This window comes from Eutrema salsugineum, unplaced genomic scaffold (assembly GCF_000478725.1).
Source record: "Eutrema salsugineum unplaced genomic scaffold, Eutsalg1_0 scaffold_13, whole genome shotgun sequence".
In the NCBI taxonomy this organism is placed as follows: Eukaryota; Viridiplantae; Streptophyta; class Magnoliopsida; order Brassicales; family Brassicaceae; genus Eutrema; species Eutrema salsugineum.
Window position 1 is genome coordinate 3,208,845 of NW_006256885.1, and position 24,571 is coordinate 3,233,415.

At 39.1% G+C, this 24,571-nt stretch overlaps 5 protein-coding genes across 6 annotated transcripts; 2 read left to right on the forward strand and 3 right to left on the reverse strand.

The window, feature by feature from the left end:
* Nucleotides 1-304: 304 nt before the first annotated feature.
* Nucleotides 305-2,130, forward strand: LOC18024680 (potassium channel GORK). Its single transcript, XM_024159256.1, has 6 exons — nt 305-657; nt 749-961; nt 1,065-1,131; nt 1,297-1,609; nt 1,709-2,001; nt 2,098-2,130. The coding sequence occupies exons 1-6, from the start codon at nt 305-307 to the stop codon at nt 2,128-2,130; spliced, it is 1,272 nt and encodes a 423-aa protein (XP_024015024.1).
* A 2,550-nt stretch (nt 2,131-4,680) lies between these two features.
* LOC18024681 (probable serine/threonine protein kinase IREH1) lies at nt 4,681-11,628 on the forward strand. Its single transcript, XM_006406621.2, has 17 exons — nt 4,681-5,682; nt 5,993-6,057; nt 6,154-6,336; nt 6,415-7,779; nt 7,876-8,048; nt 8,197-8,440; nt 8,591-8,683; nt 8,764-8,904; nt 8,988-9,080; nt 9,261-9,456; nt 9,697-9,782; nt 10,024-10,112; nt 10,332-10,383; nt 10,464-10,520; nt 10,614-10,790; nt 10,906-10,983; nt 11,419-11,628. Exons 1-17 carry the CDS (start codon nt 4,899-4,901, stop codon nt 11,503-11,505), a joined length of 3,963 nt encoding a protein of 1,320 aa, XP_006406684.1. The 5' UTR covers nt 4,681-4,898; the 3' UTR covers nt 11,506-11,628.
* A 685-nt stretch (nt 11,629-12,313) lies between these two features.
* On the reverse strand, nt 12,314-15,317 carry LOC18024682 (probable inactive receptor kinase RLK902). The gene is made up of 2 exons (XM_006406622.2): nt 13,839-15,317; nt 12,314-13,220 (listed from the first exon to the last, which is right to left on the reverse strand). Exons 1-2 carry the CDS (start codon nt 15,190-15,192, stop codon nt 12,628-12,630), a joined length of 1,947 nt encoding a protein of 648 aa, XP_006406685.1. The 5' UTR covers nt 15,193-15,317; the 3' UTR covers nt 12,314-12,627.
* A 1,860-nt stretch (nt 15,318-17,177) lies between these two features.
* LOC18024683 (chaperone protein DnaJ) lies at nt 17,178-20,061 on the reverse strand. Of its 2 annotated transcripts, none has more exons than XM_006406623.2 (11): nt 19,742-20,061; nt 19,586-19,654; nt 19,374-19,469; nt 19,167-19,291; nt 18,771-18,966; nt 18,489-18,664; nt 18,257-18,386; nt 18,021-18,181; nt 17,875-17,936; nt 17,711-17,792; nt 17,178-17,604 (listed from the first exon to the last, which is right to left on the reverse strand). In XM_006406623.2, the coding sequence occupies exons 1-11, from the start codon at nt 19,997-19,999 to the stop codon at nt 17,424-17,426; spliced, it is 1,536 nt and encodes a 511-aa protein (XP_006406686.1). In that variant the 5' UTR covers nt 20,000-20,061; the 3' UTR covers nt 17,178-17,423. The 2 variants fall into 2 exon arrangements, with proteins under 2 accessions (XP_006406686.1, XP_024015406.1); XM_024159638.1 differs by having other exon boundaries at nt 17,184-17,604; nt 17,711-17,780.
* A 1,454-nt stretch (nt 20,062-21,515) lies between these two features.
* On the reverse strand, nt 21,516-23,731 carry LOC18024684 (glutamine synthetase cytosolic isozyme 1-3). The gene is made up of 8 exons (XM_006406624.2): nt 23,537-23,731; nt 23,210-23,249; nt 23,023-23,126; nt 22,850-22,898; nt 22,649-22,755; nt 22,268-22,559; nt 22,132-22,185; nt 21,516-22,047 (listed from the first exon to the last, which is right to left on the reverse strand). The coding sequence occupies exons 1-8, from the start codon at nt 23,608-23,610 to the stop codon at nt 21,703-21,705; spliced, it is 1,065 nt and encodes a 354-aa protein (XP_006406687.1). The 5' UTR covers nt 23,611-23,731; the 3' UTR covers nt 21,516-21,702.
* Nucleotides 23,732-24,571: the final 840 nt, after the last annotated feature.

Consider the following 24,571-nt stretch of genomic DNA (forward strand, 5'->3'; position numbering starts at 1 on the left):
ACGACAGTGCTATGAAGAAACGGGTTTAGTGAGAAAACTGAACTGGGCCAAGTGATTGTAAAGCCCACTAAGGGTGGGTATAACGGTCACCTTCTCCCGTTAAACGAAAAAGAAAAAAAAAAAGAAAAGGGAAAATGTAATGCACACCGGATACATGCATCTAATAACAAGGATGGAAATGATTATTTTTAATTAGTTTTGTAAAAAACTTGTGTCTTTTCTACGACACAAAACCAGCGTGACTGTGTGAGTTCACACAGACCTAAAAGAGTGACTGTGTGAGTTCTCTGGGCGAGGCACTGCAATGACATCCTTACGTAAACGTTGGTATTCAGATCCGGAGCATCTCTCCTTAGGTGGTGCATCCAAAGACAATTCCGGGGACACTGGACATGGTGGTGGTCGTGGTGGTCGTGGTGGTCGTGGTCGTGGTGGTGGTCGTGCCACCGGAGGAGCACTCGGTGGTGGTCGTCGTGGTCGTGCCGCCGGAGGAGCGTCCGGTAGTGGCACCGTCGCACCTGGTGCCAATCTTCCAGATTCTTATTCCTTGGACATGGACACAATCGAAGAAAATAGCGTCGGCGGAAGAAAGAAAAAGAACAAGAAAAAAAATGGAGCTAAGGACAACACTGAGAAGTTTAAATGGATGAACAGCAGGTAATAATGAACTATATGATATGTATTTTCGTAATACTCAACTATTTGATATTATGATTATGCTACATAATTTGTTTTTTTTTTTCGCTAGAATCTTGCTGTGGGTGTCCTATTTACTTGGGATATGGGCTGTTTACTCTTCTGTGATGGCTCCTCTGAAATGTGCTTTCAAAGTTAATGACTTCCCACAATGGATTCCCATTGCTTTCGAAATATTCATCGGACTGGACATTCTACGTGATTGGATATACGTCTACGCTAATGATAATCAGGCCATGGCTATGGTCAAATATCCGTTTTTTCGGTCTGTCTCCTTCCTAGCTAAATCATTATTATATATGCTTTTATTCAAAACTCTTATTTTGATCTGATAATGATATCTCTGTGTTTCTGTATTGGTGTTATAGGTTCTTAAAGCTTAATCCCAGGATATTGGAAACTGTAGCTTTTGTCCCATGGGAATTTCTATTCCAGGTATATTCTGAAAATTAAACTCACTTTTGGATTTATCCTATATTGTATACAACATCATAATCTGATCTGTTTGGTAAAATTATTTTATTTTAGATACGTTTGTGGAGAAATATATATTGTGTGACGTCTTTAGGTTACTAATTTGTCGTTGACAAATTTTTGTAGTTGCATTATTTGGTGTGGATTAAAACTCTACGAGCTTTGAAGGGAAAACAGCTATTGGAGAAGCTTGAGAAACGTCAAGGGTTAAACTTCTCTTTCATCAGTTTTCTCAAACTGATGTTTATCCAATTGTACTGGGTTCATATAACGGGTTGTTTGCTTTACCATATCGCCACCACCTCCCATGGTCATCCAGAATCACATCAGACCTGGATGTCACTGATCCAAATTGGAGATCAAAACCTCTCACAATTGGGTATTGTGCCAAAATACATAGCAGCAGTCTACTTTGCTACTGTCACAACATCAACAGTTGGTTAGTGTTTAATTGTTAGTTTCAAATTTTATACTCTCTAAAACCAAAAAAAAAAATGTGTGCTATTATGAAAAGAGCAATTTCATTATTTTTTCACAGGCTATGGAGACATTCATGCAGTAAATGAAAAAGAGATGTTGGTTGTGGCTGGTGTTATCATCTTCAGTATGATTGTGTGGCTTTATTTAGGTGTTAAGTACACAAATTTATTTCTGAGAAGATCAAAGGCTGAGATCGTTGGAGAGAAACTGGATATTATGGAGAAGTACTTGACAAAAACCAATGTCAATCAGGATTTGGCTAAGGTGATCAGAGATCACATGGTGATCAAATATAATGAGGACTATGACAACAGATTCCTTGAAGATGTTCCAGCCTCTCTTAGAGCCAAGGTACACTATTTTGTTATTTCTTTGAGTCAAAAATGGTATCTTGATTTGTCTCTGTTTTGTTTCTGAGATTTTTTTTTTTATGTTCTTTGACTCTAGTTGGAGAAACAAAAACCATTCGACCATGATTGAGATGCTTTGGAAGAGAAGTTTGGAACATAGGGATCAAGCTTTGCGAAGATCTTGGACTTTTGCTTCTTCCCATTTGTGACATACATCTATTTCCACTTTCTTTAGTTTTTTTTTTCCGTAATCTCTGCGTACAATTTTTGGAGGAGTTTCGTTATAAACATTTGCATTTGCATTTGCATTGTCAACAAGGTCAAGCATAAACCTTAAAATGTTAAAGTATTATATTAGACGATTTTTGTTTGGTGATGATTTTGTCCACGAGTTTTGGTTATGTTTGGTGACGAATATAGTTTTCATTCCATTATAGTCTTTGGTATTGTAAAATAAAATTAAAATTAAAATTGGTGATCAGATAACGGAGTTTGATCAAACCGTGAATACTTTCCCCAACGAGAATTTGTCTGGAAATGGCTTCCAGAAACAAAGCTTCCCCGAACGAAAACGATGATGCTCCCATGCTTCCGATTTCAAACTCATCACGGTCTCGCGCTAGAACTTTCACTTCCAGGTCTCGTAGCGTTTACCTCTCAAACACTTCTTCCACCATTGAAACACGCAAATCTCTTGAGATCTGGACAATTGGGGATGTGTAATGATCCTTACTGTACCACTTGCCCTTCTTACTACAACCGCAAAGCTGCTCAAATCCCCACTTCCAGAGTTTCTGCCATTTTTGATTCCAAGGTATCATTGTTTGGTTTTCCTTACTTCACACTTCACACTGTGGGAGGCTGGAAACAATGGATGAGCCACCGACTGTTGCTAGAACTTAAGATATAAGAAAGTTTGTGCTCTGTGGCATTATTGATTTTCTCAGAATATATGTAATGTTACCATAGAATTAACTAACTCAGTTTAGCCTGTTCAATATTGGGCTGCATCTAGAGGAGTGTTTACGAAGATCTTCAGAGAGATATAAAACTGTCAACTCTTCAAATTATTGACAATAGAATCAATGAGAGCATTATTCAGAATCCATTTCCCACAGGGCCTAGTCTCCCTCTCCCTGTGTGACCTTTCTGTGTACACAAGACTCCATACTTGTGTAGATTTATGTAGAAAATCAAATTAGTGGGTCAAATTGAAGATAAGCGTTGAACGTTTTTAGGGGGTGGATGCTTTTGACTAAATCAGCTAATGACACGTCAATATTAATTACAAGTGAAAACAATTTCAATTATCTAATTTTAACTGGTCCACTTGAATCCATTTCCATAGCAAGTATGTCCGCCACCGGATATTGTAACAAAATCAAGAGAAAATCTTGGAATATTTATATATATGAGCATCTGAGTAGATTTGGATGGATGAATACTTGCAAAATTAGACCACGTTTTTTATTTTATTTTTTGGAGTCTAATTGAATGGCTCGTTCTCGTCGAGGGAGATCTAGCAAAGAGCCTACAATATTTCGATTGCTAGTTGAAAGCATCTTGTGCATCATGTTGGCGTCATTTATCTCATTCATTTACTTATATATGTTTTACTGTACTTACACAGATCCAGAAATAATTAATTTTCCCTGGCCTATCCTCATCTTAGTGCGACTCAATTACTTAATGATTGGCCTTGGTTTCGGCTATATCACCATTTGGGGCACTATAGAATCTTTCAAACTTGTGCGTAACAAGTTGAGAAGATCCATGAACCAAGGTAAATTTCCTCGACTTGGACTCTCACATAATTACACGTTCAAAACCAAGAAATCGGAGGGAGTCGTCGTGGACAATATCAATAAGGAAAGTTCAATTAGGAACGATGATGATGAAGAAGAAAGTTGCCCTATATGCCTCTACCATATCCAAATAGATGATTTTGGTTATGTTAGTTTACGAGATTGCATGCACAATTTCCACCATGATTGCATCCGTAAATGGCTTTTGAAGAGTACTCGTTGTCCTCTTTGCCGTTCTTCTGTGATTCGCAAACATAGATCTTATATCCTTAATACTATGTGTCACTCACCCCATTATATTTGATGATGATTTTATAATAAAAAAATTATTACGAAATATTCATAATATGCATCATTAATTACCACTAGTTCCTCGTATACCCATGTTCTATTAATAATTTCTTCTTCTGTCCTACAAGTTTTGAAAAATGATATCTTATTAATAACCAACCAATGCATCCTCAGTTTCAAATAGATTTCTGAAAATTTTGGCCAAAGAAAATTGTGTTGACCTTGAAAAGTTTGTTGTAATTCATAGAATCAGGTGCCAATAAATCAAATAATCCGATCTATGCTAATAAAAACAACGAAAATTAGATGAACAAATAAGCCCGACCCATAGTAGAATAATAGCTCAATGGGTTTCTTGTCAATACGATGATAACAATATACAAAATAGGCTTTTAATTCAATTTTCAACGGTGGATAGTGCTGGTAAGGAAATATGAAAATCGGGTCTTTGTTGGATATTGAATTTGTATCAGTTTAAAAATTTAATCAAAAGTCAAAATCTAGTCTTAAGTCTTAACCAGTTTTGACCATTTTTCTTTTCTTTAGTCATTAACTTACTTCAATCAAATCAAACGTTTGGGGCTAAATCTACGCTTTCTACTACAGTCACGCCTTCTTCTTCCTCGTCGCTTCCTCCCCTCGATTACTCTGAAGCTCTGAGATCTCCAGAGAGGCACATAATCCGATCACAGAGAGAGAGACTGATTAGTGATTACTCTTTCGAAGTTGGAGTGTGGAAATGACAACTGGATTTTGAGTTGGATCCTAGTGTCGCGATTAGGTTGAATTAGCGAAATCGAAAATGGTGTTCAAGAACAAGCTCTTCTTCTCTTCGAAGAAATCCGGATCTTCGAGCCCTGATAGTTCCAATAGTCCCAGATCTGTTGGCTCCAACTCTCCGATACGATCAGACAAAAAGAAGCCTAAATCCGCTTCCAAAGAGGAATCCCCGACCCCTAATCCTAGCCCCGTTGCTGGATTTTCCGGGATTGGCTGTAAGCAGACCCAGATTAAAGGTGGTTCGAAGAAGAAGGATGGATCATCCAAGGGCAAACAAGTTCCAAACGAAGTTCAAGCACACTCTATCGGAAAATCGAACTTGTCTCCCAGTTCCGAGGCGAAGAAATCAGCCGCTGGACCGCCGCCGCGGGACGCGAAAGAAGGACCCGCTTTCGTTTCTCCGATCATGGCCTCGTCTCTGGGCTTGAACCGGATCAAGACGAGATCCGGACCGTTGCCACAGGAAAGGGTTTTCAATTTTAGGAATGATGGAGAAACTCCTCCTCTGTTATGTACGAGCAAACTGTCGAAGATGGGTACTGATGGGGGCTCGGGCTCCGGTTCCGGTTCCGGTTCCGGTTCCGGTTCAGCCACTTCTGGGTTTGGTAGCGGCAATAAGAAGAAGGAAGCTGGGAGTAGTAGCAAGCTGGGGTTTGAAGAGAACATGAGTCGCGCTCGAACGAGTGACAATAAGTGTGATCGTGATAGTGTGTCTCCTGATACTGGACCACCGAGGAGCCTCAGCCCTACGTTGCCGCCGGCATCAGGATCTCGATTGCAAAATGTAGCATCCTCATCGGGAACTGGTATGTCCACAGATTCTAACAACATCTTGAAATGGTTGGTGTGGAGAAACGATGTTTCTTTTCTGTTCTCAACCCTTTCCGTAGCTTTGATGTTAAATGGGAGTTCTATTAAGACGTGAAAACGCATTGGCAGTTTGCTGAATGCTGGTAATATGATGTAGACGTATGCCCCTCTTATCCTCGATAGTTATTGACTAGAGCTTATCACCACCTTGGCACTTTTTATTCTGAACTTTAGCTAGATATTGTGTGTCACCTGTTGATTTTTCAGTTCTTATTTTTCAAGTTTTTTTATGATGGCACTTCGCAGGTCGCTCCGAGATGTCATCTGGACGCTCTGGCCCTCTAAGAAATTCTGACTTTTGCACCCCAGAGGTACCCCTTTCTCCTTCACATATATTTTTTTAAGTAGTTCGTGCTTATGTGTATTAGTTTTAAGTGATTTTGGTGACTTGACGTTTATCTTTTTAGAATTCGTATGAATGGGAGAATCCAAAAGAGTCAGAATCACCACGCTATCAAGCCTTACTTCGTATGACCAGTGCTCCACGAAAGAGGTTTCCTGGTGACATCAAAAGCTTTTCTCATGAGCTGAACTCAAAAGGTGTACGGCCCTTTCCATTGTGGAAGCCTCGTAGGTCGAACAATGTGGAGGTATTTTAGAGTTTCCTATCTCAACTAATCCCTCGTGAGTTTCGTTGTATGCCGAATCTAATAGTCTATCTTTTCCAGGAAATATTGGTTCTAATTCGGGCAAAATTTGATAAAGCAAAGGAAGAAGTAAACTCTGACCTTGCAGTATTTGCTGCGGACCTGGTGGGAGTTCTTGAGAAAAATGCCGAAAGCCATCCTGAGTGGGAAGAAACATTTGAAGACTTGTTAATTTTGGCTCGCAGTTGTGCCATGACTACTCCTGGAGATTTCTGGCTTCAGTGTGAAGGCATTGTTCAGGATTTAGATGATAGACGTCAAGAGCTTCCTCCAGGCGTTCTCAAGCAGCTTCATACTCGGATGCTTTTTATACTTACCAGATGTACGAGACTACTTCAGTTCCATAAGGAAAGTTGGGGGGAAGAGGAACAAGTTGTACAACTACGACAGTCAAGAGTTTTGCATTCTACAGAGAAAATACCCCCTTCGGGAACGGGAAGAAGTTCAAGTGCTGCAAAGGTCTTAAAGATACCACCATCTACCAAGAAAGCTTATAGTCAGGAGCAGCGTGGTTTAGAATGGAAGGAGGATGTTGTTGTACGCTCAGTTCCTCCTCTCTCTCCTCCTGAAAATTATAATATTAATGAATCTGAATCTCCTGCAAACATTGATAGAATGTCTTCCTGGAAGAAACTTCCATCTCCAGCACTGAAAACTGTGAAAGAAGCGCCAGCATTAGAAGAGCAGAATGATATCAAAGTTGAACCTCCGATTATGGTTAAAAAGCGACAAACGAGTGATCATACGGCTGTATCTATTCTCAACTGCCCTCCAGCAAAAGATTCTCATGAAAATTCGCCCAAGCATCGGCACAATATTTCTTGGGGTTATTGGGGGGAACAACCACTTATTTCGGATGGAAGTTCAATAATGTGCCGTATCTGTGAGGAGGAAGTTCCCACTACCCATGTTGAAGATCACTCTAGAATTTGTACATTGGCTGATAAATATGACCAGAAAGGACTGAGTGTTGATGAGCGGCTGATGGCAGTTGCTGGAACGCTTGACAAGATAGCAGAGACTTTTAGGCATAAGGATAGCCTAGCAGCTGCAGAAAGTCCAGACGGTATGAAAGTATCCAATTTAAATTTGACTGAAGAATGTGATGTTCTCTCGCCAAGGTTGAGTGATTGGTCGCGAAGAGGGTCAGAAGACATGCTTGACTGTCTCCCGGAGACTGATAATTCAATTTTTATGGATGATCTGAGAGGTTTACCCTTAATGTCATGTAAAACCCGTTTTGGTTCTAAGTCTGATCAAGGCATGACAACTTCATCTGCCAGTAGCATGACTCCTAGATCCCCGATTCCGACCCCTAGACCTGATCCAATTGAAATGATTCTAGGAGGCAAGGGTACATTCCATGATCACGATGATATTCCACAGGTTTGTGATGGTTGTGCTCCACTTCATAAGTTTTCTTGTCTTTTACTATTAAATATTCCCCCTGATCAAAAATATTCTTTACAACCGATAACGCAGATGAGTGAACTTGCTGACATTGCAAAATGTGCAGCAGATGCCATTCCGGGTGATGATCAATCAATTCCATTCTTACTTTCTTGTCTTGAAGATCTGAGGGTTGTCATAGACCGCAGAAAGTTTGATGCACTTACAGTAGAAACTTTTGGGACTCGCATAGAAAAGTTGATCCGGTGAGTTCGTTGATGCTACTTCTGTGTGAGATATCTGCTTGAGTCCCTCCCTCAGTCTTCTTTTTGCGTGCATCTATATTTTCTGGAAGATGTTTTATGGTTTCCATAAGTATAATGTGTTGAAAGTATAAATTTCTTGATTATGTAGGGAGAAATATCTGGAGATGTGTGAGCTTCTGGATGATGAAAAGGTTGACCTATCAAGCACTGTAATTGATGAAGATGCTCCTTTGGAAGATGATGTTGTTCGGAGCTTGAGAACCAGCCCAGTACATCCGCGGGATCGCACATCCATAGATGATTTTGAAATTATAAAACCAATAAGTCGGGGAGCTTTTGGGAGAGTGTTTTTGGCTAAAAAAAGAACAACAGGAGATCTATTTGCAATCAAGGTAAACGATATTTTGGTTTGTTGTCTTGACAGTTCTTTTTTTCATTTGTTACAAAGATTCCATTTTTTTGTAGTTAGGTTGACGTAGTTGGCAAAATCAATAGTAGGGTTTTCTCTAATATTGTGTTTTAATGTCTGTCATACTCTTCAGGTTCTGAAAAAGGCAGATATGATCCGCAAGAATGCTGTTGAAAGTATACTTGCCGAACGTGATATATTGATTAATGTTCGCAATCCCTTTGTGGTGAGGAGCAGGTCTAGCCTTTTAAGCATATTCTCTGCTGGATAGATCTGCTTCTTTTAACATAACTTTGTTTTGAGCAGGTTCGTTTCTTCTATTCTTTCACTTGTCGTGACAACCTGTATCTGGTGATGGAGTATTTGAATGGAGGAGACCTGTATTCGTTGTTGAGGAATTTAGGTTGCTTAGAGGAAGATATTGTCCGTGTATATATTGCCGAAGTTGTAAGTTCTGCATACTTTTTGGTATTAATAGTTCTTGCTATAGAAGCTCTAGAAAGTGATTCCATGATGAACTTCCTTGTCAGGTCCTTGCTTTGGAGTATTTGCATTCTGAGGGTGTTGTTCACCGTGATTTGAAGCCTGATAATCTGTTGATTGCGCATGATGGTCATATTAAGGTACTTTTCCATTGCTAGAGTTCTTCTGCCATCTTTTGGGAACTTATGAATAACCATTATAGTCCATTAGAATACTTTTGTAGTCTTGCTATTTGAGGCTTAGGATATCGTGTTCTGGTCTTAGCTATAAATTCGCTCAGTCACTGTAGACCTTATGGTTTCTTTCGTTTTATTGAGCAGTTGACAGATTTTGGGCTCTCAAAAGTTGGTCTCATCAACAGCACCGATGATCTGTCTGGTCCTGGGACGTCTCTGCTTGATGAGGAGGAATCACGATTACCAACGTCTGAGCATCAGCTTGAAAGGCGCAAGAAACGGTCAGCTGTGGGTACTCCTGACTACTTAGCGCCAGAAATTCTTTTAGGGACAGGACACGGTGCGTTCTAATCTTGGTGTCTGCTATATTCAACATTGTTTCTTTAGTAGAATGATTGGTATTTGGCTGGAATTGGTTATCACTACGAATCTATGTCTGACTCTGCTCTACTAATTTGGTATTAGTAGAAGTGTTATATATTATATATCCTAAGTACGCTGGACCACTGAGTTCCACATATTTCTGTTCCGTTTATAACATGCCAAGACTGCAAAAATTATATTACTTGCACTATTTCAGGTGCAACTGCGGATTGGTGGTCTGTTGGCATCATTCTGTTCGAACTCATTGTGGGAATTCCACCCTTCAATGCAGAACATCCCCAGGTGAGAGACTAAGCACTGCGTTGTTTCCTGTTAATGCTTTGATAGAGGAACAAATGTTTCTCAAGGTCTCAAAAACTAAAATTCGTACTTGTCCTGGTCTTCAAATGCCTATGTTGTTTTTTTGTATTGGCTCTTTGCTTCTATAACTTATATTTGAAATAGTTACTTATGTTATAAAGAGTACTTTGCATATAGTTTTGCGTTTTAACATTTTACTTGTAATTTCTTTGGTTTGTTCTAGCAAATATTTGACAATATTCTCAACCGTAAGATACCATGGCCTCATGTCCCGGAAGAAATGAGTGCTGAAGCCCACGATATTATAGACCGGTAAGAGATATTCTCTCTCTCTGCCATTTCCAGAATCATCCGTTATGCAATAAACTACATTGATGAACGACTCTTTTCTGCTCAAGTGCTCATGTTCTTGAGTAACTATCAGTCTCGCTAGCGTGCGAAATAAATGAACATGCCAAAGTCCCAAGTAAATGAACATGCGAAAGACGTTCGATTCTAATTCTGTAACATCATGTCATCTTCTATTTCTAGATTTTTAACAGAAGATCCTCATCTGAGACTTGGAGCTAGAGGGGCTGCTGAGGTAAATCAGGATGTCTATTTCTGTCATGAATAGTTCCAATTTTGTTGTAAACTGTGATTGACACAAATTTCATGCCGCAGGTCAAGCAGCACATCTTCTTTAAAGACATAAATTGGGATACACTAGCGAGGCAAAAGGTGCTTTTTCTTATTCTTTTTCTTTTGAAGATATTAGCTTTGCAGAAGCAGACCCTCAGGCTATATCCAAAGTCTAACGCTAGATTTCTTTAGGCTGCATTTGTTCCAGCTTCAGAGAGTGCAATTGACACTAGTTACTTCAGAAGTCGCTACTCGTGGAACACATCGGATGAGCAATTTTTCCCGTCCGGTGAGGTTGAAGATTATAGTGATGCTGATAGCTTGAGTGGCAGCAGTGGTTGCTCGAGCAATCGTCATGAGGAGGGAGAGGTAACATTCACTGGTCCACTTTGAATTCATCCTCCTTAAATATAGTCGAAAAGCTCTATCAATAATGTTCTTTGGATATCTAATTTCTCCAAAATGGATCAATGTTGGTACACAGGTTGAACAATCCGAAGAACATGAAGAGTTTGAGTCTGGCGTACCTGTAGATTACTCTTTCAGTAATTTCTCGTTTAAGGTACTTATCACATGACTTCCCTGTTAAGACCCAATTTTGTCCTTTAGTATACAATTGGTTAGTTTACTTAGTTGTTGATATTTCCATATTTTTATTTTAGGATTGAGTTCTATGCATAGGTTTGTGCCAACAGATTTCATCTATAGCATAAGTTGTGCTCAGAAGAGTTGGAAGTATGGACGTGTATTTAGAGTATCTCATCTATTAAGTAGGAGAATAGGTTGATAGCTTATAAAAACTTTTGGGTTTGGATGAAGTATTTAGATTTTTTAAATATGGAATTATTTGGAGATAGTCCAAGTTAGTTATTTCTTATCAAATGGTGAACTGGAACCACCGCGACTGTGAATATGATTCATATACCTGGTGCGTGTTGGCTCATAAGAGAAGATCTTACTTAGCGCTCTCTAACTTGCTTCTTTCACGATTTTGCAGAATCTATCGCAGTTGGCATCAATCAACTACGATCTTCTATCTAAAGGCTGGAAAGATGAGCCACAACCAAATTCGCGTCACAAGTAACATCCATTTCCCGTGTGTTACTTATTACAGTTTGGTTCATGAAAATGCAAATTACATGTATATTAGATCAAATAGACCGTAGAAGATCAAATATTATTTTGAAAAAAAATCATTACATCTTTTAAAAAGAAAAAAAAAAATGTCAAAGGAGAACGATGCGATGTATTTTGTTTATTTCGAATTCAGTGAATTGAAAATACAATCACCATAATCATACACATACACATCCACTTATTCGGTTTAGTTTAGTTGGATTTGCTTCCCACTTTTCCATAAATTCGCGTCATTAGTAACATCCATTTCCTTGGATGTCCAAAAAACGCAGAGACTATGGAAACAGTGGGACTTACGCGATATTGGTATATTTTTCCCATGTGCTTATAATCACAACTAAAGAGCTTACATAAGAGTGGTGGGATAGTGTGTGCGTTTGAGTAACCAGGACCATGTAAAGATAAGAGACAGATGCTTACAACCTACTTAATCTTTCAAATTCCATTTAGGACGCAACCCTATTGATGTTCAAAAAAGGGAAAAAAGGACGCAACCCTACATAGCCTCAATAATTTCACATTTATTCACTTGTCTACAACAATTTTAGTTACAAATTCATTGCACCAAACTTTATTATTGGACTTGTTTGAGGGAACTAAAATCATAAAGGAAAACCAATAATCGATGTCGTATCTAATATCCCTCATCCACACTTGACACTTGTATTGTATCCAATAATATTACTCCTTAACCTGTGGTGAACTTATAATTCTTAGCTGTCACGACATTGGAATGCAAGAAGCGGACGTGAATGTTTATATAATATCTTCTTCTTTTTCTTGTTTAAATTCATTGCACAAAAAGCTGAAACAATACTGAAATAAAGTTAAAAGTTAAAAGCACTAATAATTACAACCACAAGAAACGCCTCATCATCAGTGCCCACACATGAGATAATTAAAAAAAAAAAAAAATTAAGAATATCTAATTAACGACTCCAACTCTAATTTCCCGCCATATTCTTAAACTAACACTTAAACATCGAAGATACTACAATTGCAGACACTAACAACGAACACACCGTGGTTCCAATTTATGAACCTCTCGAGCCTCCTTGCGTCCATTTGTCTAGCCCACCCGATCCGAACCAGATTGGCGCAACTCATGGATCCTCCTCACCACCTCCACCATCACTGGCCGCTTCTCAGGGTGCTGCTCCGTACAGTCAATCCCAAGCTGCAGCATTCCCGCCATCTCTTCTTCCACCGAGGCCACCGTCTCCAAACTCATCAGCTCCGAGTCAAAAACCTCGCTCCTCCACTCCTCTCTCTCCACCGAATGCACCCACCTCGCCAAATCCATTCCTTCCTCATTCATCACCGAGTTGGACGGAGCTTTCCCTGTGAGCAGCTCTAGCAACACCACACCAAAGCTGTACACGTCTGCTTTCTGTGAGACACGCCTCGGGTCAGTTACTTCTGGCGCACGGTACCCGGTAACCCGGTTTGGGGTTGTGGATGAGGACCCGACGAGCTGAGCCAGGCCGAAATCAGAGACCCGTGCGTCGTGGGAGTTTGTTAAGAGGATGTTGGAAGCCTTGACGTTTCCGTGAGAGCTCAATGGGTCTTGCGAGTGAAGATAGTCTAAGCCACGAGCTGCTCCAAGTGCAATACGTGATCGGATTTCCCAGTCCAGTGGAGTCCGGCCTGCGCCTTTGTTTCCTGTAACATAGCATCACATTAGCACAACAGAGAAGAAAAAAAATGTTATTATCTGAAACTAGAACACAGGAACTCTGGAGTTATCATTGTTCAAAACACAGTTCTATCAGATCAGTTATTACTGTCCCTGGCAGTCAAGGAATCCAAGGTTAACTACTGTCCCCAATAATTCACATAAGCAATTACATAGCAGTTCCTGTGTAAGCCATGTGTAAACATTATTTTGTTAAACCATGTCACAAATCTAACAAAAGCTACAATTGGGAAGTCGAAATCAATGTGATACAGTACCAAACTAACCATTTTATAATAGAAAGCTTTGACAAATCTGTCTTAACAGTAATGAAAAATAAACTAATCCAGGCTTATATCCAAATTGCAACACTAAATAAAGGCTATAAATATAATTACTGCATCACTTAAAAGTAGCAAGATTTATTCATTTTAACCAAATTTAGGAATAAGCAAATCAGACTTGCAGGAAACTATTACTCTACAAAGCTTCTTGATTCTTATGCCGCAAATAAGCCAAACTTAAGATTTATTTAGCAGAGACCTATTAAGTATTAACAATAAAAATCACAATTTTTAGCAGAGAAAGAGATAGATAACTCTTACCGTGTAAGAGAGCTGACAAGCTTCCCATAGGCATGAAGTCATACACAAGCAGCTTCTCGTCTCCACTATAATAGTAAGCTCTCAAGGGCACCAAGTTCTCATGATCCATCGCCCCAACAACCTCAATCTTCTCCTTGAACTCTCTATCCGCCATCGTCACATCTTTCAGCCTCTTCACAGCCACCAACGTCACCGCGTCAAGCACCGCCTTATACGCCGTCCCAAACGTTCCTTTCCCCAGAACCTCCGCCGAAGCTCTCAAAAGATCCTCCAGATCAAAAACCTTTGTCGCGTTCCCAAAGAACACTAATTTCCTCGTCCCGGAGCTGTTCATTTCCACTGCTTTCGCGTTCCCCGTCATCGCCGTCGCCGCCGTGGAGTACTCGTTTCCGTAGCTCCCATTCTCCGTTCCTTCCACCGCCGTTTTCTCGCCGGGAATTTCGCTTTCATGCTGCTTGATGGTCGCAATGTCGAATGCCCTTGTTCTCTCGTTCCCCTTTCTCCGGAAGAGAACCATCAGAATCAGAACAATGAGGGAGAAACCAACCACACATCCAATCACTATTCCGGCAATCGCTCCGCCGGAGAGCTTTCTTTTCTTCCCTTTGCTTCCGGGAATGTTTCCGACGGAAATCGGCTGGCTAGGCACAGTTCCTTCATCGGAGCAGATATCGAGCGGTTTGCCGCAGAGCGAAGTTCCCGAAAACGAATCGGAGTCGAATCTCTGAAGACTCTTTGGAATGGATCCGTTCAACAAGTTATTGGAGACGTTGAACTGATCCAGAGGCAGATCCATGTCGAGAAGAGAGCCAGAGAGCTTGTTGTTCTCCAGGTACAGAGTCTTGAGCCTCGTGAGGTTTTTAAACCCTGACGAGATCTCGCCGGTGAAATCATTATCAGCTAGATTCAGCCTGACGAGGTTGCTGAGACTGAACAAAACCTCCGGTATCTCACCGGAGAATCTGTTTCCGTGAAGGTACAGACGCCGGAGGTCGGAGCAGCTACCGAGATCCAGAGGGAGTGTGCCGGTTAGTCCATTGAGACGGAAGCTGAGCGTACGGAGCTGAGTTAAATTACCGAAAATGCCCTCGGGTATTTGGCCGGAGAGCGAGACGCCGGGTAAATGGAGGGCGGTTACACGGTCACCGTCGCATAAGACGCCGGTCCAGTTGCATGGTGTTGTGTGTTTGATGTCCCAGAGGAATGTGCGGCCGCCGACGGCGGAACGAAGGGAGAGGAGGGCGGATTTGTCGGCGGCGAGATCCTGGATCGACGGAAGAGGAAGAGAGAGGAGGAGGAGAATCGAGAGGAATACGGAGAGACTCGCCATTGATTGGGTGAGGAAGAGTCGCATTGTGAGAAACGAAGAGAGAGAGAGAGTGAAGAGAGAGAGAGAAACCCTAGAAAGCTCTGAAGAAGGTTGTGGTTACAGAGGAGATATGGAGTGAAGTGAAGCTAGTCAACACTTGACACTCTCTCTCTCTTTCACTCCTCTTTTTCTTCCATCTTTATTATCGTTGTTTTTTATTAAGTTTTATAGATTTTGTTTTATTTTTAAAAAAAAACCTCTAAATGTGACAAAAACGACAATTCTATACAACAGTGACGTCTGTCTTTCTATGCTTCGACAAAAATATGTGATTCTTAATTTTTACTGGTAATGTTTAGTTTTTTTTTTTTTTTTCAACACTGGTAATGTTTAGTTATGGATATATTTTAGTATCCTATGTGAATCTTTAGCTGTATTTGTCTTATCTAATTTCGCTCGCTGCCTTGTCCCTCTAATTAACTGCTAAAGGTTCTTCTTAATTATCGATCTGACTAATCAAAGCCTAAGATTGCAACAAAAGCCATTCATATCATAAAATATAAAAAATGTTGTGAAATGGAGAAATGAGCAAGTGGATGTATTTACTTGGAGACAAATATTAAACTGATATAGGAGAAAATGGATTATAAAAAAGTTTAATAAAAAAACCGAGTTAACATCATGAAAATTCCCTGCATCTGAGTAAAGTTGGAGCCCTCTTCTCAAGAGACACTTACTTCAATGTATTTCTTCGTTAATGTAAAATTTGGTTTTTCTATATAATAACGCGCATGGGTTGTAAAGGAGAAGAAGAACGTGGGTGTGTTAAAAGTGGTAGGACCATTTACATGTAAAAAAGCCAACAACAATAATTTACAGCATTAAAGTTTTATTTTACAAAAAAACATTCCCTTTTTTGTGATTGTCTCCACTCTCCACTCTCTATCGATTTTTCCTTTTCGATTTGATCCACAGTATGTATTAGCAATCAAAAGGGTCCCATTATGTTTATGATTTATATATCACGACGGTCACAGTGATATAGAGACAAAAAAAAAAAAGTTGAGCGTTACATTTTTGAAAGGCAACGGCTACAATAAACTTAAATTGTTAATACTTTCATTGCACCAAATTGTTCACAATTACAAGTCTCGCCATACGCATAAAATAAAATAAAAGAAAGAAGACTAATTTGAACTTTGATGTGAAGCTCTAAGTATTTCTAGTTATAGATGTACAGTTTCGAATAATCATTTACAAAGATCTAATATAATAGATTAAGATATTTGCCGGAAATGTGAAAAAAAGAAGAAGGTAAGCTTCTGAATTAAAATTAAGTTTTATTATTCCCAATTACAAAAACACATTCCCTGTATAATCATGAATAACGGGAATATATTTTCATATACAGCTGTGCTTTCCTAGTAATTTAATGGTTTTCTTAGTAACTTGATTATTATTTATTGCGCTCGAAGACCGCGCATGTATATAAAGTTTATAAACAGTTTGGTAGTTGGAATATATTTCCTGTAATCGTCTTTTTTGTCTACTGTCTTGTGAACCACCTAAGCAATGCAGACTTTACAGATATGGAAAACCTTTTCTTGATTTCGTTAAAACGTTCCGTAATTGAGATACAAACAAAAAGTATTAATTAGCTTTCTCTAAATTTTTGGGAGTTAAGGTAAACACTATACTATGGAAACTCCACGCGCTCTATATACATTTCAATACTACCATAATTTGCTTTAACTTAATACTACCATAATTTGCTTGTAGTTAGACCACATCAATTTTGATCGATCATGACTTGTTATTTTAGTGGACTGTGTTAGTGTATAGTATTGTCGCAATTTCGCGCTATACGGACTCAAACTTGAATAATCCATGTTATTGACGGGAAAAAACCATATATGGACATATGGTTTGATCAAATTCAACTAATTCAAGAAATTCCAAATATTAGAGAATGAAGTGAGTTCATACTTCGATATGATTCTTCTTAGAAATGAGATCACTCGACTGTTTAAGCCATTTTAATATACATAATCATTGGTCGGAGTACTATTAATCGTTTAACCACAACTCTTTAATCATGTATAAACGATAAAACATACATACAACTACAAGATCATATAATTTCTGTGACAAACAATTTCAACCTAGAATCTAGAATTGTATGGCAAGGAAGAGCCTACTAAAGCCATGTTATCTGGTAAAATCTCTCTGTTACTTGAAACCACAGTTCTCAATCTGAATTTAGGGTTTTGACGAACTTAGGGCTCTTTCTTTTGCTTCAACCGATTAGCCTTCTTCCGAACCAATGCAACAGCCGAGGTTATAACGCACAGAGCCAAGAACGGGAGAACAATTGAAGTCTCTGCCTCTTTCATTCTTCGTAGTGGCAATAATGAGTTCAAGCTCATAGTCCCAAACTTCGTTCTTGAATCTTCTGGTCTACAAACAACGTGACAGTTTTAAATATTATCAGACCAACGACTAATGGACAAGACAACCATGTGGTGTCCTTTGATGAACTGCTAAGATATGTTTTATGAGATACCTTATGAAACTCTTCATTTTATGCCACAAAGACGGTTCTTTTTTGGGTCCTGACCCAAAACTATGCTCTTCTTGACGAGTTTCTACAAAAGAGGATTATACGTTTTGAATTCTTTTTAAAGAATTTTAGTTTCTGAAATAGATTCGATTCGATTAGCGTTGTACCAGTACTACTGCTAGATCTTCTAACCGACGAGAATTCCTCTACCAACTTGCGCTCCCTCTCGCTGTCATTTACGTTATTTCAAGCTTTTCAGTAAACAACATATATGACATAGAGGGCTATAAAAGGCAAGTGACGTGACACATACCTTAGGTTTTTGGGGATCGAAACCTTCACTACAAAGCAATGATCACCCCGAATTGAAGGTCTATCCGTGTTTGGAACTCCTTTCCGATGTAATTTCACAGTGTCGCCTGGCTGAGTTCCTGGCGGAATCCGAAGATCCATTGTTCCCTCAACTGTTTCTACCTGAATAAGAATCATGTTATAAGTCATAACTCTCATTATCGAGTAACGTCAAGCAGATAACGACTTTAAAACCACCTTTGTGACCGTCCCAAGTATTGCTTCTGTGAAATCGATGCTGATCTTGGAGTATAGATTAAGCCCTTCCCTCCGGATCCCACGCTTTTCATCAACTTGAAGAACGATGAACAGGTCACCAGCTCGTCCACTTTGGAAATTAAAATAAAAACCATATTGAAAAAAAACGATTGTCAGAGTACTAAATACAGTATTAGGGTATGTAAGTCGAAAGTAGCAGATTTTCCTTTACCTTCTCTTGTCCACGTTACCTTCGCCTTGAATCCGCATTGTGGCTCTGTCGCTGACACCAGGAGGGACAACAACATCCAGTTTTTTCCTAGACCGTAGTCTCCCATTGCCAGTGCACTTTCGACACTTATCAGTTATGATTTTGCCTTCACCACCACATTTGGAGCAAGTGGAAACCTATATATCACACAGACTATCATCTATAGCAAAAGCCAAGGGAGATAGAAAATTCCATCCAAAAAATAGCAGGTGATCAGAAAAGTATTGGCTGCAACGACTTTACTTGAGACATCATTCCAAAGGGTGTTCTCTGAGTGTCCATCACACGCCCTTTTCCACCACAATTGCTACACTGTTTAACAGCATTACTGGATTTAGCACCTGTTCCTCCACAGCCATCACACGTTTCTAAATAAGAAACCTCGATCTCCCGTTTTACTCCAAAAACCGACTCTTCAAAGCTCAACCGCAGATCATACCTAATATACATGTTCCCCGAGTATCAGTCAAGAAACAAAAACTCCCAAAGGTTAGGAGACAGATAACCGGAATCTCTAATTTCCTATAGCTAACTATTGCCTACGATAGAAGGGAGGCAGTAATCAAATGCTGATCCATTAACGATAACGTAATTTGATAGTAAGTATAGCTTGTGAAGAGACTTGAATAAGAAATCTACCGAATGTCAAGGTCAAGACTTCTCTTATTCATGAAATCAAAACCCATCCCTCCGGATTCACCCATTCTCCCAAAGAATCCATCAGAACCTCCAAAGAATGCACTGTACAAGTCAAACGGATCCACCTGAAGAATTGGAAAAAGAATCAAGAAGGTCATTAGAATATTTAAAAGGAAAATATTTAGAATTTCTTCAAGAATGACTTACCCCTTGTGAAGTATCCTGTGATCCATTAAAACCCCCTTCTAAACCTGCCTCGCCAAAGCGATCGTACACGGATCTCTTCTCCTCATCAGATAATACCTACACAAATGCTTCATTTCCAGGTTTCATAAGCAACAACAAACTTCACAAACGAAGACGCAGACTCCATCAAAACCAGGCATTAAAAAAAAAAATGACGACAGAACTTGTGTTACCTCGTAAGCAGCACTAATCTGTTTGAATTTATCTTCTGCACCAGGGTTCTTGTTCATATCTGGATGATACTGTTACACAATCACAAATCTAAGCTTAAAAACTGAAACAAAGAAAAAGGGGATAAAAGTGAGTAAGCGAGAATCTGGAAGAGTAACCTTGCGAGCTAGTTTTCTATACGCGCTCTTGATCTCCTGCAATGTGGCGTTGCGGCCGACATTTAAAGTGGAGTAGTGATCCGTTCCGGTGGCCATGGTGACCCCACGACGGCGATTTCCGCCGGAAAATCCACATCTCCGAACTCGCAAAAAATTCGGTAGAGTGGGAGATAAATAGAATGACGAATTCAGTTGCGGAAACTGTTGCCGGAAGCTATGAGCTGGGTTTATAGATGGAATCAATGCACAGCGAGCCATCGCAGCTATTTCATCTCCTTGGAGCTTCCGAAATTTGAGAGGGGAGGGTTTTAACGTGGTTTTTGCTCAGTGGTCATCTACACGGCAACACTGGGCTAGATAGAATGGATATTCAAGCTCATATCCAAACGACGTCATTTTATGTTAATATGAACTAATAATTTGGGCCGGACAGCTAAAAACCAAATACCCAATGAAGCGTCCTTCTTGAACATATCGACATATATTATATAAATTTACTGAAAGTGTAGAAAGAATTTGTACCCTATATTTTTCAGGGGGAAAATTTAAATATTTTTTAATTATTTCGTTTAAGTAATAAGAAAATAAAAAGGATACAGATACATTCCAAAACAAACAAAAAAAAATTAGCCCGAGTTTTGTATGCTAATAAAAAAGAGTCTACGAAAAGAAAAAAAAAAAAAAAGAGTCTACGTTCGATGAATCTTTGAATGATAACTCATCATTCCATTCAACGAAACTAAAGTTTCCCAACAACTCCTTTTTCCCTGTGGAAAACTTTAATCGGAATCTGCTTATTCACAAGTTTTATAATTTTTTTTTTTTGACATTCTTGCACATGTTCTAAAAACCAGATTGTGTAATTTTAAGAAATGTGATTTTATATTTCCATAGATCACTCAGTAATCGTTGTCTTTTTTTTTCTGGTCGACAACACCAATCATAACTTTTATTTTACCAATCGTAACTTTTAATATTATTACTTTATGTCCTTTCCATTTGTTTATCTCAAAGCGAAAGCAAGTGGGTTTGGACTTCATGATTTATTTATGGGTTTATTTACTTTATAAGGAACGTGTAAAAAATGGCTGCAATAATTTATATTTTAAAGTATGATACTAAAATGCAGTGAGGTACTTGAGTACTAGCAATGTACTTGTGTAACTGATGACTTGGGCAAAAATTAAGAAAACGTTAATACAACTTTTCGTCATCAGCTTTTCCAGTTAGTAATAATGCCATTCCATTATGCCCTAACTTAAAGAAATAAATGCGTCACGAAAAGACTAAATTTTCTTAGTGGAGAGTCACGAATGTCCCCACTCACAAATAAATATCACAGTATTCACAAATATCAAAAAAGTTTGTATGACTATTCTCAATAAATATCACAAATATCAAAAGTTTATTTGACTTTTTCTCCAAAGCTAGTCACGAATTTCAATGCATGAGATTAGAAGTACAGAGCACGTGACGAGCTCCACGGTGTTCCCACCTAAAATTCCACCACGGCCATCACCCTACGTCTTCGGAATTAAAAAGTAAGTCTCCTTTTTTTGTATTACTGATTTTAATTTCTAATTCATGAGGTAGGTCACATGCCAAAACTTATACTGTTGTAAAGAATATTCGACATTTTTTTTAATTGATTAAACGCATTCATAATTCATAGCAAAATCTTATCCAACTACTACCTCGACATGTTCAACCTCCGACGCGTCCGGAAGTACTTTATTATTAAACAAAACAAACCAAAAAAAAATCACTAATCACATTTTTAGATGATAAGAATCCTTTATTTAATTATTCGAAATAAAAACACAAAATGTCGTCATACCTACTAGGCCATGGTAAGAATTATTTTAAATCAGAAAACAGTGCAATCACAAAGACGAGAACTAAAGAACCAAACCGGAGAAATCGAACCAAAGCCAAACCAAACCGTAAAATGTGTGAGATTTTTAGCCGAGGATGGTGGTTTCAGCGATCATGGAGGTAACAACATAAGGATCCATGTTAGAAGCTGGCCTTCGATCCTCAAAGTAACCTTTACCTTCTTTCTCAGTGTCTCGTCCAACTCTCACCGAAGCTCCACGGTTCGCCACTCCCCAAGAGAACGTGTTGATGTCTGCCGTCTCGTGCTTCCCCGTGAGACGACGCTCGTTGCCTTCACCGTAAGCAGCAATGTGCTCTTTGTGTTTCAACTGAAGCTTCTCTATCGCTTTCTTTATCACTTCTAATCCTCCATCGTTCCTCATCGACTTCGTACTGTAGTTGCAGTGAGCTCCAGCTCCGTTCCAATCACCCTGAACAACCCAATTTTTCAAAAAAAATGTTACAAGAGTAGAACTTTTGCATATAAAGTGTGAGACTTTTGGAAAGAAACTAACCGGGACTGGTTTTGGGTCGAAGCTGACCATGACACCAGAGATCTCAGTGATCCTCTGTCAAGAAAGAAGAAGATGGTATTAACAAAAAAATTGAAGCTTTTATACGCAATAGCACCGGTTAAGTAGAGACTAATACCTCGAGAAGGTATCGAGCGATCCAGACTTGATCACCAGCACCAATACCCTCGACAGGTCCGACCTGGAACTCCCACTGGCCAGGCATGACTTCTCCATTGACACCAGAGATGCCAATACCAGCGTAAAGACAGGCCTTGTAGTGTGCATCCACTATGTCACGGCCAATGGCTTTGTCAGCTCCAACACCACAGTAGTATGGTCCCTGAGGGCCAGGGTAGCCACCAACAGGCCAACCAATTGGCCAGTTCACATCCTTTTGCATCAATGTGTATTCTTGCTCAATCCCATACCTTTTGAATCAATCACACACGAAGAGAAAGTATTAGTATTTAATTGATTCGCAGAGAGATCAATAGATGAAGAAGAAGGAGGAGAGTACCAAGGCTCCTCAGAGGCAACTTTGGGGTCGCTGAAGATCTTAGCAGCTTTGTGCCTCTTGTTGGTCGGGATTGGATCTCCGGCCGGTGTGTAAGCATCACACATCACCTGCAGATATCACAATAAAACCAATCATTTCTTAAAATCTGATGTTTGATCCAAACTGAATTCGTCACACTAATCATATCTCAAATCAACCCACCAGAATGTTTTTGCCTCCCCTGAACGGATCACGGAATATCGCCTGAGGGCTTTCGGTTCATCAAAACAAAACAAGGTGGGAGATTTACGATCAGAATTATTTTAATGTTATTTCATATTCTTGATGTTAATGCGTATATAGACAAATAGATAAAAGATGATCGAAGAGCATACTATAGAATGACTTCACTGTCATCTCCGGCGGCTTGACCGGTGCTGGATCCGTCGTAGTTCCACTTGGGAAGCTTTGATGGATCGCTCACTGGTCCTGGGAGTGTCTGTGTTGTCCAAAAACAGATCAGATCAATCAACCAAGAAAAGAGAACGAAAACAGAGTATGGATAAACAGAGTATCAATTACTCTGGCTTTGCTTCTAATGTCCATTCCAGATCCACCGATCCTGTTCATTTCAAAATTCACATGAAAACTCAGAAACCCAGAAGACGACAAAAAAAGAAGAAAAAAAAACAAGCTTTATGTTGTACACGTCAATCGCTCGCTTAAATCTACGCAGGACAGCGAAAGCAGAGTGGAATGAAACCGAAAATTTTCAAAACCATAAGAGATCAATAGCAAAAAAAAAAAAAAAAAGGCAAAACTTTTTCGATCGTAGCAACAGCAACAGGAAGGAAACAAAATAATGAGACTCGTTGTGAGAGAAGAAACATAGAGAAGCGAGATCAAAACCATATGTATTCGGCGATGATTTTCTCGGTGGCGTCGGAGAGGTTGAGGTTGACGAGATCTGAGAGCAGAGACATGGCGGCGTCGGAGAGAGGAATACGGAAAAACAAAAATTAATCAGTCTGTTTAGGGAAGACGATCAATAAACTTATCTCCTGAGGGCTGAGAGTGTTTATAGAGAGCTATTTCTGTTTTCTTTTTTCATTTGTTTTTTCAAATAATTACGGCCAAGTACATGATTCTAGTAAATTGGTAATTTATTTATTATTGTGTGCTCAATATTCTCTTTTAGTTTTTGACGGCAAATAAGTGAATAACCAAGTCTTATCTTTAAGAGTTTTAATAATTAATTAATATTATTATATCGTTTCAGTTAGGATTCTCCTAATACTACAGATTATGACAACAAATGTTTTATTCAATTCTGTAAGCGTCGAGAAAAGTTTATTTGCCAAACAGAACAAATTGTGACAAAAAAAACGAAACGAATTCTCTACTATGCGTTACGACTTGCGATATAATACACGTGGAAAAAAGTTCACTTTTGATAGACGAACGATCTTTTTCACAGCATCATCGAAAACTTGGAGACAGATCATCGAACAAGAGGTTCATTGTAGCTAGTACAACTCGCAAAAAACATGCCATCGATTAGAAAATGCATTTCCATAACAACTAAAAGATTTCTTGATATTAATATTCCAACTCGTCATATCATTTGTCTTTTAGCACAAAACTGATTAATGAATACTTTGCAGATATTTATGCAAAAATTAGTAAATATAGAATTGTTGATGAACACGTAAACGTAGTTAGGTACGAAATGAAGTGAGTTTTGTATTAATGGCTATTAAAGTATCATTGTGATGAATCAAGTCGCGACGCTTTGTCTTTTGCGTACGTAATGTTTCTTCCTTAGTCAATTTGTCATAAAGCCCTTGTGTTGCCTTTTTGCTCTTCGCATTAACTTGATGTGTGAAATAGGCATTACTTTTTATCCAAATTTTTTTAAAAAATAGACATGACCCAAATTCAGTC

What these genes read in the sequence shown, in the direction of transcription:
- LOC18024680 (XM_024159256.1), top strand. Translation starts at nt 305, where the DNA reads ATGACATCCTTACGTAAACGTTGGTATTCAGATCCGGAGCATCTCTCC. An exon ending in TTTAAATGGATGAACAGCAG is followed by an intron (nt 658 to 748) that starts GTAATAATGAAC and finishes TTTTTTCGCTAG; the next exon opens with AATCTTGCTGTGGGTGTCCT. An exon ending in GTCAAATATCCGTTTTTTCG is followed by an intron (nt 962 to 1,064) that starts GTCTGTCTCCTT and finishes TTGGTGTTATAG; the next exon opens with GTTCTTAAAGCTTAATCCCA.
- LOC18024681 (XM_006406621.2), top strand. Translation starts at nt 4,899, where the DNA reads ATGGTGTTCAAGAACAAGCTCTTCTTCTCTTCGAAGAAATCCGGATCT. An exon ending in TCAATGCAGAACATCCCCAG is followed by an intron (nt 9,783 to 10,023) that starts GTGAGAGACTAA and finishes GGTTTGTTCTAG; the next exon opens with CAAATATTTGACAATATTCT. An exon ending in GAGCTAGAGGGGCTGCTGAG is followed by an intron (nt 10,384 to 10,463) that starts GTAAATCAGGAT and finishes TTCATGCCGCAG; the next exon opens with GTCAAGCAGCACATCTTCTT.
- LOC18024682 (XM_006406622.2), bottom strand. Translation starts at nt 15,192, where the DNA reads ATGCGACTCTTCCTCACCCAATCAATGGCGAGTCTCTCCGTATTCCTC. An exon ending in CTTGTCAGCTCTCTTACACG is followed by an intron (nt 13,221 to 13,838) that starts GTAAGAGTTATC and finishes GCTATGTTACAG; the next exon opens with GAAACAAAGGCGCAGGCCGG.
- LOC18024683 (XM_006406623.2), bottom strand. Translation starts at nt 19,999, where the DNA reads ATGGCTCGCTGTGCATTGATTCCATCTATAAACCCAGCTCATAGCTTC. An exon ending in GGTAACGTGGACAAGAGAAG is followed by an intron (nt 18,387 to 18,488) that starts GTAAAGGAAAAT and finishes TAATTTCCAAAG; the next exon opens with TGGACGAGCTGGTGACCTGT. An exon ending in TCGATCCCCAAAAACCTAAG is followed by an intron (nt 17,937 to 18,020) that starts GTATGTGTCACG and finishes CGTAAATGACAG; the next exon opens with CGAGAGGGAGCGCAAGTTGG.
- LOC18024684 (XM_006406624.2), bottom strand. Translation starts at nt 23,610, where the DNA reads ATGTCTCTGCTCTCAGATCTCGTCAACCTCAACCTCTCCGACGCCACC. An exon ending in TCGCTCGATACCTTCTCGAG is followed by an intron (nt 22,186 to 22,267) that starts GTATTAGTCTCT and finishes CTTTCTTGACAG; the next exon opens with AGGATCACTGAGATCTCTGG. An exon ending in TCGACCCAAAACCAGTCCCG is followed by an intron (nt 22,048 to 22,131) that starts GTTAGTTTCTTT and finishes TGGGTTGTTCAG; the next exon opens with GGTGATTGGAACGGAGCTGG.